The 15,811-nt window shown below is 40.0% G+C and overlaps 1 protein-coding gene across 1 annotated transcript in view; it reads left to right on the forward strand.

Annotated features, from left to right (window-relative positions):
- Window positions 1-15,811, forward strand: part of CCDC137 (coiled-coil domain containing 137) — a 66,526-nt gene that overhangs the window by 38,383 nt on the left and 12,332 nt on the right. Inside the window, exons 4-5 of the mRNA XM_053721205.1 lie at window positions 936-1,018; window positions 8,018-8,097. Of these exons, the coding sequence (XP_053577180.1) occupies window positions 936-1,018; window positions 8,018-8,097 (163 nt within the window). The remainder of the gene's footprint in view (window positions 1-935; window positions 1,019-8,017; window positions 8,098-15,811) is intronic.

Raw genomic sequence — 15,811 nt, forward strand, 5'->3', positions numbered from 1 at the left:
GCTGGCAGAGAGTCTGCCAGTATGCATTTTAGTTTTGTTTTTTTTGGTCTGCATTGTTAGGATCTCTCCCAAACAGCTCTCTAACCCTCCCACTAGTGGTGGCCATCTTAGGTACTGGCAGCTGTCTGCCAGTATCCAGTTTAGAGTATTTTTTTTTTAAATATTTTTTTTGCAGTAGCGTAATGGTTTCTCCTCCCCGTTATCATGTTCCACCACCTGATTTGTTATTTTTTTCTGTAGTTTAGCATCCCATCCATCCCTCTCCCTTCCAAGCATTGTTTTCTTTAGCTTAAAGGGACAGTATACACTAATTTTCATATAACTGCATGTAATAGACACTACTATAAAGAATATGATGCAGAGATACTGATATAAAAATCCAGTATAAAACTGTTTAAAAACTTACTTAGAAGCTCTCAGTTTAGCTCTGTTGAAAAGGTAGCTGAAAAGCCCACTGCAAGTGGCAAATAAGACACTCCCCCCTCCCCCTTCTTTTGCATATGAAAAGACCCTTTACACAAACAGGAGCAAGCTGCAGTAGGTAGCTGTCGGTATTCTCATAAAACTTTGGGCTTGGTTAGGAGTCTGAAAATCAGAGCAACGTTATTTAAAAATCAGCAAAACTATACATTTAAAAAAACAAAAAACTTTATGGGCTATATAAATAGATCATCTCCAAAACATTTATGCAAAGAAAACATGAGTGTATAATGTCCCTTTAAGACCTTAGGATCCTTAAGACCAGTGTTCCCTCTAATGTCAGTTTTGTAAGCAGCCCAGCAGTGAAACAGTTTAATTAGAGCAATTAGCAAACACTACACAATGCAAACATTGCAAGCAATGCAGATGCAAAGTCTGCCGTTTATTCTTAGCAACATGCAGATATATTCTTTAATAATAGAGGAAGAACACAACATTTTTTGTTTGTCTTAAAGGTTTGACAGGAGGAGGCTGGATAAAATTTTGAGAAAGAAGGAAGAAAAGCGAGAAAGTATTCTGGAGAAGGAAATGTTCAAAGGTAAGAGGCAAAGAACAAAAAAGTAAAAACACAAATTTACACTGGTCAGTTTTGCAAATTATATAACTAAACACATGCGTTAACATAAATTGATTTAATGATAATTTGTGCAACAAACATTGGAAAAAATTGTTAGCTTAAAGAGACAGTCATCTCCAAAAAAATGTATTTTTAAAAAAAGATAGATAATCCCTTTATTATCCATTCCCCAGTTTTGCACAGCCAACATGGTTACATTAATATACTTTTAACCTCTGTGATCACCTTGTATCTAATCCTCTTCTGACAGCCCCCTGATCTTTTGATTTGGCTATTTATTTATTATCTATTGACTTGCATTTTAGACAATTAGTGCAGTGTCATCCACAACCCAGGACAGAGCACATTGTTATCTATATGGCCCACACGAACTAGCAGTCTCCTGTTGTGAAAAGCTTAAAAAAAGAATGTGATAAGAGGCTGTCTCTAGTGGCTTAGAAACAGGCAGAAATTAAGAGGTTTAAATGTTATAAAGTATATTAATATAACAATGTTGGTTGTGCAGATATGAGGAATAGGTAGGAAAGGCGTTTACTATCTTTTTAAAACAATAACAATTTAGGTGTTGACTGTCCCTTTAATATTGTAGTCAGTTGGTCAGTAAAATTTGCCATGTGGTGTGCCCATGAAATGGGTCCTGGGGAGAACACTGAATAAAACAGATTTATACTTACTAGGCTGGCTCTACAAAGTGTGAGTAACCGCTTGGTGGGACCATCTATGTGAAGATTATCTCTTTTTACTCAATTGTATTGCACTATATTATCTTTTTTCTTGTTTTGAGGCAAGAAATCACGTGAATCATTGAAATTGAGGAGGACTCCTACCGATCACATATATCCTTATATTTATATATTGCTTCACACATTATATTTTGTTTAGTTTTCACTTTTTATTTTCTCTTGTTAAGTGTATCCAGTCCACGGATCATCCATTACTTGTGGGATATTCTCCTTCCCAACAGGAAGTTGCAAGAGGATCACCCACAGCAGAGCTGCTATATAGCTCCTCCCCTCACTGCCATATCCAGTCATTCTCTTGCAACTCTCAACTAAGATGGAGGTCGTAAGAGGACTGTGGTGTTTTATACTTAGTTTATTTCTTCAATCAAAAGTTTGTTATTTTTAAATGGTACCGGAGTGTACTGTTTATCTCAGGCAGTATTTGGAAGAAGAATCTGCCTGCGTTTTCTATGATCTTAGCAGAAGTAACTAAGATCCTTAGCTGTTCTCACATATTCTGAGGAGTGAGGTAACTTCAGAGGGGGAATAGCGTTCAGGTTTTCCTGTAATAAGGTATGTGCAGTTAAAATATTTTTCTAGGGATGGAATTTGCTAGAAAATGCTGCTGATACCGAAGTAATGTAAGTAAAGCCTTAAATGCAGTGATAGCAACTGGTATCAGGCTTATTAATAGAGATACATACTCTTATAAAAGTGTATTTTAAAACGTTTGCTGGCATGTTTAATCGTTTTTTACATATGTTTGGTGATAAAACTTATTGGGGCCTAGTTTTTTTCCACATGGCTGGCTTGAATTTTGCCTAGAAACAGTTCCCTGAGGCTTCCCACTGTTGTAATATGAGTGGGAGGGGCCTATTTTGGCATTTTTTTGCACAGCAAAAATTACAGACACAGACATCCAGCTTCTTCCTGCATGATCCAGGACTTCTCTGAAGGGCTCAAAAGGCTTCAAAAGTCGTATTGAGGGAGGTAAAAAGCCACAGTAGAGCTGTGGCAGTTGTTGTGACTGTTTAAAAAATGTTTTTGTCATTTGTTATTCCGTTTTTGGTATTAAGGGGTTAATCATCCATTTGCAAGTGGGTGCAATGCTCTGCTAACTTATTACATACACTGTAAAAATTTTGTTTGTGTAACTGCATTTTTTCACTGTTATTTCAAAATTTGGGAAAATTTGTGTTTCTTAAAGGCGCAGTAACGTTTTTTATATTGCTTGTAAACTTGTTTTAAAGTGTTTTCCAAGCTTGCTAGTCTCATTGCTAGTCTGTTTAAACATGTCTGACACAGAGGAACCTACTTGTTCATTATGTTTGAAAGCCATGGTGGAGCCCCATAGGAGAATATGTACTAAATGTATTGATTTCACCTTAAACAGTAAAGATCAGTCTTTATCTATAAAAGAATTATCACCTGAGGGTTCTGTCGAGGGGGAAGTTATGCCGACTAACTCTCCCCACGTGTCAGACCCTTCGCCTCCCGCTCAGGGGACGCATGCTAATATGGCGCCAATTACATCAGGGACGCCCATAGCGATTACCTTGCAGGACATGGCTGCAATCATGAATAATACCCTGTCAGAGGTATTATCTAGATTGCCTGAATTAAGAGGCAAGCGCGATAGCTCTGGGGTTAGGAGAGATACAGAGCGCGCAAATGCTGTTAGAGCCATGTCTGATACTGCATCACAGTATGCAGAACATGAGGACGGAGAGCTTCAGTCTGTGGGTGACATCTCTGACTCTGGGAAACCTGATTCAGAGATTTCTCATTTCAAATTTAAGCTTGAGAACCTCCGTGTATTGCTTGGGGAGGTATTAGCTGCTCTGAATGACTGTAACACAGTTGCAATTCCAGATAAATTGTGTAGGCTCGATAGATACTATGCGGTGCCGGTGTGTACTGATGTTTTTCCTATACCTAAAAGGCTTACAGAAATTATTAGCAAGGAGTGGGATAGACCCGGTGTGCCCTTTTCCCCACCTCCTATATTTAGAAAAATGTTTCCAATAGACGCCACTACACGGGACTTATGGCAGACGGTCCCTAAGGTGGAGGGAGCAGTTTCTACTTTAGCAAAGCGTACCACTATCCCGGTTGAGGACAGTTGTGCTTTTTCAGATCCAATGGATAAAAAATTGGAGGGTTACCTTAAGAAAATGTTTATTCAACAAGGTTTTATTTTACAGCCCCTTGCATGCATTGCACCTGTCACTGCTGCGGCGGCATTCTGGTTTAAGGCCCTGGAAGAGGCCATCCAGACAGCTCCATTGAATGAAATTATTGACAAGCTTAGAACGCTTAAGCTAGCTAACTCATTTGTTTCTGATGCCATTGTTCTTTTGACTAAACTAACGGCTAAAATTACTCAACATTCCTTTCAAGGGGCAGACCTTATTCGGGCTTGGCTTGAAGGAAATTATTGCTGACATTACTGGAGGCAAGGGTCATACCCTTCCTCAGGACAGGGCCAAATCAAAGGTCAAACAGTCTAATTTTCGTGCCTTTCGAAATTTCAAGGCAGGAGCAGCATCAACTTCCTCCGCTTCAAAACAAGAGGGAACTGTTGCTCATTCCAGACAGGCCTGGAAACCTAACCAGTCCTGGAACAAGGGCAAGCAGGCCAGAAAGCCTGCTGCTGCCCCCAAGACAGCATGAAGGAACGGCCCCCTATCCGGAAACGGATCTAGTGGGGGGCAGACTTTCTCTCTTCGCCCAGGAGTGGGCAAGAGATGTTCAGGATCCCTGGGCGTTGGAGTTCATATCTCAGCGATATCTTCTGGACTTCAAAGCTTCTCCTCCACAAGGGAGATTTCATCTTTCAAGGTTATCAGCAAACCAGATAAAGAAAGAGGCATTCCTAAGCTGTGTGCAAGACCTTCTAGTAATGGGAGTGATCCATCCAGTTCCGCAGACGGAACAAGGACAGGGATTTTATTCAAATCTGTTTGTAGTTCCCAAGAAAGAGGGAACCTTTAGACCAATCTTGGATCTAAAGATCTTAAACAAATTCCTCAGAGTTCGATCATTCAAAATGGAAACTATTCGGACCATCCTACCCATGATCCAAGATGGTCAGTACATGACCACAGTGGACTTAAAGGATGCCTACCTTTACATACCGATTCACAAAGATCATCATCGGTTCCTAAGGTTTGCCTTTCTAGACAGGCATTACCAATTTGTAGCTTTTCCCTTCGGGTTGGCCACTGCCCGAGAATTTTTACAAAGGTTCTGGGCTCACTTCTGGCGGTTCTAAGACCGCGAGGCATAGCGGTGGCTCCGTATCCTGATACATCCTGATACAGGCGTCAAGCTTTCAAATTGCCAAGTCTCATACAGAGATAGTTCTGGCATTTCTGAGGTCGCATGGGTGGAAAGTGAACATGGAAAAGAGTTCTCTATCACCACTCACAAGAGTCTCCTTCCTAGGGACTCTTATAGATTCTGTAGAGATGAAAATTTACCTGACGGAGTCCAGGTTATCAAAACTTCTAAATGCTTGCCGTGTCCTTCATTCCATTCCACGCCCGTCAGTGGCTCAGTGCATGGAAGTAATCGGCTTAATGGTAGCGACAATGGACATAGTGCCATTTGCGCGCCTGCATCTCAGACCACTGCAATTATGCATGCTAAGTCAGTGGAATTGGGATTCCTCAGATTTGTCCCCTCTACTAAATCTGGATCAAGAGACCAGAGATTCTCTTCTCTGGTGGCTTTCTCGGGTCCATCTGTCCAAGGGTATGACCTTTCTCAGGCCAGATTGGACGATTGTAACAACAGATGCCAGCCTTCTAGGTTGGGGCGCAGTCTGGAACTCCCTGAAGGCTCAGGGATCGTGGACTCAGGAGGAGAAACTCCTCCCAATAAATATTCTGGAGTTAAGAGCAATATTCAATGCTCTTCTAGCTTAGCCTCAGTTAGCAACACTGAGGTTCATCAGATTTCAGTCGGACAACATCACGACTGTGGCTTACATCAACCATCAAGGGGGAACCAGGAGTTCCCTAGCGATGTTAGAAGTCTCAAAGATAATTCGCTGGGCAGAGTCTCACTCTTGCCACCTGTCAGCAATCCACATCCCAGGCGTAGAGAACTGGGAGGCGGATTTTCTAAGTCGTCAGACTTTTTATCCGGGGGAGTGGGAACTCCATCCGGAGGTGTTTGCTCAACTGGTCCATCGTTGGGGCAAACCAGAACTGGATCTCATGGCGTCTCGCCAGAACGCCAAGCTTCCTTGTTACGGATCCAGGTCCAGGGACCCGGGAGCAACGCTGATAGATGCTCTAGCAGCTCCTTGGTTCTTCAACCTGGCCTATGTGTTTCCACCGTTTCCTCTGCTCCCTCGACTGATTGCCAAAATCAAACAGCAGAGAGCATCAGTGATTCTTATAGCGCTTGCGTGGCCACGCAGGACCTGGTATGCAGACCTAGTGGACATGTCATCTCTTCCATGGACTCTGCCTCTGAGGCAGGACCTTCTAATACAAGGTCCTTTCAATCATCCAAATCTAATTTCTCTGAGACTTACTGCATGGAGATTGAACGCTTGATTCTATCAAGGCGTGGCTTCTCCGAGTCAGTCATTGATACCTTAATACAGGCTCGGAAACCTGTCACCAGGAAAATCTACCATAAGATATGGCGTAAATATCTTTATTGGTGTGAATCCAAGAGTTACTCATGGAAGGTTAGGATTCCTAGGATATTGTCCTTTCTCCAAGAGGGTTTGGACAAAGGCTTATCAGCTAGTTCTTTAAAAGGACAGATCTCTGCTCTGTCTATTCTTTTGCACAAGCGTCTGTTCCAGACGTCCAGGCATTTTGTCAGGCTTTGGTTAGGATTAAGCCTGTGTTTAAAACTGTTGCTCCCCCGTGGAGCTTAAACTTGGTTCTTAAGGTTCTTCAGGGAGTTCCGTTTGAACCCCTTCATTCCATTGATATTAAACTTTTATCTTGGAAAGTTCTGTTTTTAATGGCTATTTCCTCGGCTCGAAGAGTCTCTGAGTTATCTGCCTTACATTGTGATTCTCCTTATCTGATTTTTCATTCAGACAAGGTAGTTCTGCGTACCAAACCTGGGTTTTTACCTAAGGTGGTTTCTAACAGGAATATCAATCAAGAGATTGTTGTTCCATCATTGTGTCCTAATCCTTCTTCAAAGAAGGAACGTCTTTTGCATAATCTGGACGTAGTCCGTGCCTTGAAGTTTTACTTACAGGCTACTAAAGATTTTCGTCAAACATCTGCCCTGTTTGTCGTTTACTCTGGTCAGAGGAGAGGTCAAAAAGCTTCGACAACCTCTCTCTCCTTTTGGCTTCGGAGCATAATACGCTTAGCCTATGAGACTGCTGGACAGCAGCCCCCTGAAAGGATTACAGCTCATTCTACTAGAGCTGTGGCTTCCACCTGGGCCTTTAAAAATGAGGCTTCTGTTGAACAGATTTGCAAGGCTGCGACTTGGTCTTCGCTTCACACCTTTTCAAAATTTTACAAATTTGACACTTTTGCTTCTTCGGAGGCTGTTTTTGGGAGAAAGGTTCTACAGGCAGTGGTTCCTTCCGTTTAAGTTCCTGCCTTGTCCCTCCCATCATCCGTGTACTTTAGCTTTGGTATTGGTATCCCACAAGTAATGGATGATCCGTGGACTGGATACACTTAACAAGAGAAAACATAATTTATGCTTACCTGATAAATTTATTTCTCTTGTGGTGTATCCAGTCCACGGCCCGCCCTGTCTTTTTAAGGCAGGTCTAAATTTTAATTAAACTACAGTCACCACTGCACCCTATGGTTTCTCCTTTCTCGTCTTGTTTCGGTCGAATGACTGGATATGGCAGTGAGGGGAGGAGCTATATAGCAGCTCTGCTGTGGGTGATCCTCTTGCAACTTCCTGTTGGGAAAGAGAATATCCCACAAGTAATGGATGATCCGTGGACTGGATACACCACAAGAGAAATAAATTTATCAGGTAAGCATAAATTATGGTTTTTCACCATTTATACACTGTGATCTTTGTACTTTTTTGTTTTTTGTTACTAATCACAGAACTATATGTATGCCTAACTCTGCTTGGTATAAATTTGAACTCCCAACAAATCTTGTGCATTCAGAAATCTTAATGTTCACAAGATTCTAGTTTAAGAATGTTTTTACATAACTTGAGGTGGAAGTTGCATATTTATAAGCTCTAACATAAACTATTATAATTTTTTTCTAAATAGATGAGGTGAAGTTTGGGGAAGTCGTTATGCAGCCTCCATCTTTTACATCCAAGCCAAGGAAGAGTGCACCTCAATCCAAGGTAATATATTTGTTTGGGTTTTTATGGTTTAATCAGGGGTCAAGTCCAGCCGAACGCATGGGAATGGATTTCCTGCACTATTTTTGCACAAGGAACTAAGTTCCCCCTGGACAGAGAACAGAAATGCTTCAGTCTGGTTAGAGGGATAGTGAGATCCTCTAGTAATGAGTAGTAACACTTCCTACAATACACTAAATGCAAGCCTGTCAGCGGTTGTGCAGTGTGAATACCCTGCACTGTGTGGAACACATGCTGCTTTCATTTCTGTGTGACTTGCTCTGGAGTTATTTAGCTCCCTTCAGCAGAAAGGGCTATTGCACCATAAATGGATGAGACTCTGTTACAGAGGCGTCGTCTCAGGCCCAAAGGCAACCATTCAACCCTTCATTGGTTTTAATTTGCTTTCATTAACCAAAGTGTATAGATTATATACATATAAATACAGTGTGTGTATGTAAGTGTGCGTGTGTATAAAACTATTATTTGTGAGGGGGGTGGAAGTCGTGGTGACTTTTAGTAACGAAAAAATGTCATGATGTCAGAATGTTAGAAGGTAAAATATCGCTATGATTTATCAGTCAAGGGGAAAAAAGTTACTTTAAATGAGAGAGAAGTAAAAAAAGGTACAATATCGCTCAATGTTAAATGACCACTAAATACAGTCGAATTGCATACAAATAGTGCATTATAAAAAGACAATGCAATAACACTTACTCTGAATTTAACCCCTTTGTGGCGGAATAATAGTGTTCGCATCAAAACTTTGTTCCGATGTAAACACGGTTTGTAAAAAAAAAATCACGTGATCGTCGATGCAATCATGTGATTTCAAGGCTGGAATCGGATCAGGGGGGACTCCCTACACTGCTAGGCATGTCCCCAGGCTGATCCTTGCCTACGTCAAAGGGGGAAGCAGCAGGATGCCGTATATGGTAGGACGTTCCATGCCGTCCTAATGGCATTAAAGCCCAGCTCTAGCAAATTTATTTTTTCTCCCATTTTTCCGGCCCCCTGTATCATGTAACAGACAGCAGCCAATCACAGAATAGTATACATATACCCTGTAAGCTTGTGCACATGCTCAGTAGGAGCTGGGGCCTCAAATTGTGAATATGAAAAGACTGCAAAATGTGATAATGGAAGTAAACTAGAAAGTTTCTTAAAACTGTATACTGTATCTGAATCATAAAAGTTTATTTTGACTTTAGTGTCCCTTTAACTATAGTAGAAAAGCCTAATTTATTACTTAGTGAGATTTTGCCACATATACTCTGTCTATATTATATACCATGTAACCTTGGAACTAGCATGATGGGTAGTAAATTAAAAGTAAGCAGTATATTACAACTGTATAAAGAAAAATAAATGGAAATATCCATGAATCATGTATCCAGAACTGTGTTTAGTAGAATATGGAATAATGATTATAGGAACCAACGGGTAAGAAACAACTTGTAATGTAGATAACAAGACCGCAGTTCTGCCAATGCCTATAACTGAGTCTTTAGCTGCATCCTCCAGTTGACCATCTGGCAACCCATTTGGTGTACACAGTAGCAGGGAAAGTCCAGAGTATCAGTCAAGGGGATCCGTGAGTTCAATGGAGTTAGAGCTGATAGAAGATCTTCTCGCAGCGCTATCCATTCCACCATGAGTCAAGAGCATAGAATGTAAGGTAGATCTTTTCTGGAGGTGACCTTTAATGTGGAGTACCGATCTTTAGACGTGTCCACACGCCCTGATTTGCTGAAATTGTCGACTGAGGGGGCTGCTAAAAACAACAGTTGCTGGAGGGTTAGGGAGAACCAGAGTTGGTTTGATTGCTCTGCACCTCGTCCATCCGCCTATCCATCAGGTAATCTGCAGTGTGTTTTAGGTGAAGCTGGTAAAAGTCTCTCATAGCTATTTTGTTTTATTGCTTAATTGAGTCTCCAGAAAAGTATCTTCCATTGCAGATTGCAAGGAGTCAAATAACAGTATGAACATATTGTTTAAAATAGCGATGATGTGCGACATCCTGTCAAACAAGCATGTTAATGTAGCGGGTTGAATTCAGAGTTCTAGTATAAAGACAAGTGGCTTAGTTTAAGTTAAATAACTCCTTAATGGCCAATGAAATTTAGATCTTGATCCTGGAGGTTTCCTGGGCACAGTTATTGCCAAGGGGGATGTATGGATGGTGAGTATTCTGACCACAAATCGTCTTAAAAGCTGGTAACTAATACAGAGCAAAACAAGTCAGTGGCTATCTTGGAGCACTGCCCACCAGAAGGCCTACTTTTTATTTTTTTACATTTTTTTTTCTCTTGCAAGCAGTTATATTTTTGCAGAATGTTATTTTAGTTTTTATTCAGATCAAAACTGTTGCAGTATACTGTGCTCATAGCACATCTTAATCTACACATCTCACCCTTGTAGAAGTTTACTTAAAGGGACAGTATGGTCAAAATTAAACTTTCTTTCCTAAGATATCGTGAGTCCACGGCTTGAGTAATTACTGTTGGTAATATCACTCCTGGCCAGGAGGAGGCAAAGAGCCTTACCCACAACCCCCAGTCATTCTCTTTGCCTTCGGTGCATGGAGGAGGTGAAGTTTAGGTGTCTGAAGAAAAATTTTGATTCCATCTACAAGCAAGTTTTGGGGTATAGCCGTATTGCACGTCATTCTTTGCAGTCGGGTAGTGGTGGCTTTAAAGCAGTTAGGAACTTGTAAAGAGGTACTTTCTTCGTTTACCTAACAATTGCTGCCCTAGTTTAGAAAGCCAGAGTTGACTACTCTGTTCTTTCTTTTTCAAAGGTCTCTGTGAGGAACTGTGTCCTCTCATACCTTGTAACTATCCACATGCTGGACAGCGGAGCAGGTAAGTGCTTTTTCTTCCAGTTGGGGGGGACCATTCACTTAAAAAATTAAAAACAGGGGTGTCTTTTTCCTCAGTCTCCTATTTTTAAAAAAATGTTTCCTGTCTAGGACTTCATTAAAGAGCAAAGAAAAAACGGAAGGCTGCTGAGCAACAGGTAAAGAAAAAAACAGCTTTATTCCATTAAAATAGGAGAGACACAAAAATTACAAGGAGGGTAGTTAGCCATCTAACATGTTTCGCGCTGGTGTGCGCTTACTCATAGATGCTAAGTGCAAGTAATGGAAGCTAATGTATTTAAAGGGGGCAGGAACCAATAGGAGAATGATCTTGAAATTTTGTAATTTGATCAGTTTCACACATGGAGTTTCTCCTTGTTAATTTAATACCCAGCCCCTTCAAAATGCATTAGATTGTGTACTTAAAAACAAAGGAACATATTACTTGTGAAAGTATTGCAATACTTGGCTTATTGAAAAATTGCATCTCTATATACATCAAAAAGATTATTATTATTTCAAATTACCTAGAAAACAATTTTTATGGAAGAAAGAAACTATGTTAGATGGCTAACTACCCTCCTTGTCATTTTTGTGTCTTTCCTATTTTAATGGAATAAAGCTGTTTTTTTCTTTACCTGTTGCTCAGCAGCCTTCCGTTTTTTCTTTGCTGAGTATTTTGCGGTCATCCCCCGCTCTTTGGTTGGCTCCACACACATCCCCCTCTCCCAGCTTTGGTCTAATCCATTCACCCCTCCGGTCCAAAGCGGAAGTTACCTGTAGCAGCTCCGCTCCCTTCCTACTCTGCCTCAACGGACATACTGAGGAGCTTGCTCGTTACCGGACGCTTGGATGCCTGGATGATCCCTATGAGAGGATTGCTTCGTAGTGTCTGCAGGATCTGTCACGAAGAGTATCAGGTATATCACTATACGCTAAAGAGTTTAAAAACCTTTGCTAAACGGATATGCCATTTGAATTTTCTTTGCATTACTGTTTCTAACTAATGCTGGACTTTTACTAACTGCTTGCACACTTGACTAAAAAGTTCATTACAAATCCAAGGTTTTGAAATTTGTTGGAAACATGATTTGCTAAATCAATAGCGCTATCTGTGAAACTGACTGCCTTGCTTTTTACTAACGCTGGACTGATATCTGTGATTTACTACCTGCTACTGACACATCCTGGCTTTTTCTTCTCTGTTTGTAAAATAGAGACTTATACAATAAACAACACGTTATTGGCATTTTAGCTTAATTCATACATCTAACAAACAGCTTAAATCTACGATATTTACTTGGATTACACCAGGGGTGATTTATTAACTCTTTAATTAAGTCACGCCATATGCATTGGATACTGTGACTTTTGCTGACCTAATTGGTATATCAATATATTAATAGGGGTTCAGTGTGAGTAGCAACAGGTTTCTTTATTATTTCCATTTTCTATACTGAAAGAGACACATCAACATGGAGGGTGAAAGTAGCAACTTGGCAACATTTTTTGATATTCAAAATAGAAAACATTTTTTTGATACCATATTTTCAAGTTCTGCCAATGCCACAGGTGAAGGTGATTTGAAACAACTTTTCACCACACTGGAAAAACTATTAATGTCAGATCTGCGGTCTATGTGGGATGTTGTCACACTTACACGTTATATAGATGTGAAAATGATTCCCAGGGGTCTGAGGATAAAGAAATACCCAAACTATGACCTTGAAGACAGTGACCTACAAGATGAATGGAACACAGCTTTAAATGAATGTTCTTTAAAGTTGTTGGGGGTCCTGATTAAAAGCAAGGAACAGAAAAGAAATAATTTAAAAGAAAAAATTGTGACCACCAAACCAGACCTAAAGACACACAAGACAGATGAACACTATGCAGAACTTAAATTACAAGTGAAAGATAAGATAAAAAAGGCAGATGCAGAAATTGCTGAAAAGAAGAGAAATAAATTTCTACGTGACCGTGAAGACTATGAAAATAATAGAGTATACGACTGGTCAAGGTTCTGCAGATGCCAAAGGAAACCTTCAAAAAAGCGGTCGAATGATGTGGAAGACAGCAAAACCCTCAAACCGATTTTGAAAAAAGATAAAGAACGTAGGGTGGTCTTCTCATCTACTGAACCTGAATCAACCGATCGTGACTCTGAGTCTTCAGGATCCAGCGATGATATATCAGTTCCTGTGTCTCCCCATCCCTCTTCTCTCTCTCTCTCTCTCTCTCCTTACAGGGTACATCCAAGAAAGATAAAACGCATGGTGATAAGGCAGCCCGCCCTATAACTCGCAATCAACAGGGTATCCCTTTAGGAAACGCACAAGAAGATCAAGAAAGAAAAAGAGAGGACAACATGGGAAAACAACAGAAACCACGAAAGAAGAAGTAACTTTGAATGTTATCAATCTTTCCAATACACAGCTATCTTTGGAACATGAAAAAGTCTTGAAAAAAGGACTGGGATTTGCACCGACACACAAGTTTTCAGCATTTAGAACATTAATTGATGTAAATAAGGAAACTGACACTTAAAAGGTTTTTTCACTCTGAGCACACAGCCACTCATCATGTATCCAATATCAACTCTAACCTTTTGTCTAGCAGCATTGATAAAAATGTAGATTGGAATAAATTATTTTCCTTCTCAGATATTTGCTTAATTGAAACCATAGACAATTTAAATGTAGAAATTACTGATTCTGAACAGAGTTGTTTACCAACTCCTAGAAGATATGAGTCCAATTTTTATCCTAGACATTTTAGAGGGAATTTTATCAATTCTTTTCACAAGCGAATAGAGGAAGATATTTTGAAGCTAGAGGAAACATGTAATTCTAATAGTTACCGATATAAACATAATCTAACTATTAAGGAACAACAATCTGTGAGGGATTTGGCTGACAACGGCGACATTGTCATCCGCAATTCGGACAAGGGTGGCAATGTCGTTGTTCTCAACAAATCCGATTATATGAAAGAAGCCATCAGGCAGTTGTCAGACAGTACCACATATAGGAAAATTGACTCAGACCCTACTACACTTTTCTCAAGACAATTACAGCGATTAATAGAAGAAGCTGTGTCTCTTGGTATCTTCAGAGAAAAATCGAAATACCTCTTACCAACTAATGCTATAACACCCATATTCCATTATTTGCCTAAAACGCATAAGAGCCTCTCGTCACCTCCAGGGCGTCCTATCATTTCAGGCATAGGCTCCCTTTTGGAGCCTATGTCTGAATGGATAGATAGCATACTGCAACCGCTAGTTAAAAACTTGTATAGCTACATTAGGGACTCAGGCCATCTATTAGAAACATTGCAAAACTTTAACTGGCAGGATGGTTACAAATGGGTGACAATCGATGCTACATCCTTATATTAATCTATACCTCATGTGCATGGATGCCGGGCCTTGGAATTTTTCCTGAATAGGAATACCTCCTATAATGATGAGATTAAACAATTCATCTTGGAGGTTGTGGAGTTCCTACTTACCCACAATTATTTTATTTTTGATTCAGCGTATTACTTATAATGCCAAGGAACAGCAATGGGGGCGAAATTTGCCCCCTCTTATGCGAATCTTTTTGTGGGTAGGTGGGAACTCCAACACATTTATGATATAGGGGAACCTTTCAGGTCCGGCATCCTTATGTACATGAGGTATATAGATGATCTCATCTTCATTGTGAGGGATGATTTCCCTTTTCAGGAGTTTCTATCTGTCATAAATGACAATGAGATCAATTTGAGGTTTACTGGAGACCTACATCCTGAGGGAGTTAACTTCTTGGATTTACACCTCATTGGTGACAATTCTACACATAAGGTTCTATCAAGTACATTTAGGAAGGATACAGCTGGCAATACCATCCTTCATGCCACCTCGTGCCACCCACGCCACTTAGTTAAATCGATACCGAGGAGCCAATTCATTAGACTTAAACGTAATGCCAGTAACCTTGAAAATTATGTACAAGGTGGTAAGGAATTGATCACAAGACTCAAAGCCAGAGGCTACAATGAAAGAGAATTACTTAAAACATTCGAAGAGGTTAAAAATTGGAAGCCCAAATCTATAGATTCCCCCCTTCCAGTAGGGACAATCGGTAGCACTATCTCACTTAGAGATGATTCCAAAAAGAATAATTACCTTGATGAAAATAGTATTGTATTTTCAACTGAATTTTCACTTCAATATAATTCCATTTGTGGTATTATTAAAAAACATCTACATATTCTAAAAGGTGATGAAACTTTACTACCTCACATTAAAAATTGTAAATTTGTAGCAAAAAAACCTCCGACATTAGCAACAAAGCTTTCCCCTAGTTTAGTGAAAACTAACACGAGTACTGACACTAATTGGCTTAGGGGTAAAGGTAATTTCAAGGCACACCTTTCAAATTGTTTAACATGTGAAACAATGGACTACACTAATATATTTAATAGTGCAGTCACAGGCGAAATTTTTAAAATTGATTTCTATGCTACTTGTCTTACCTCCTATATAGTGTATCTACTTGATTGCCAACTTTGTAAGGCCCAATATGTTGGCCAATCAACTAGGAGCCTTAGGGATCGCACAAGGGAACATTTGAGAGATGTGAAAAACTATAATAAGGACTCTGCAGTTGCCAGACATTTTAACTCTTTTCATCTCACAAATATACCTAGGTTTAAAATTAAGATCATAGATATAGCGAGAGTTCCCTTACGTAGTGGCAATGTGTTAAAAATACTTGACAAGAAGGAACTATATTGGATCTATAAGTTAAGATCCAAATCACCACTGGGCATGAACCTAGAATGGGACATGATATATTTTGTGGATTAGGT

This window comes from Bombina bombina, chromosome 1 (genome assembly GCF_027579735.1).
Source record: "Bombina bombina isolate aBomBom1 chromosome 1, aBomBom1.pri, whole genome shotgun sequence".
In the NCBI taxonomy this organism is placed as follows: Eukaryota; Metazoa; Chordata; class Amphibia; order Anura; family Bombinatoridae; genus Bombina; species Bombina bombina.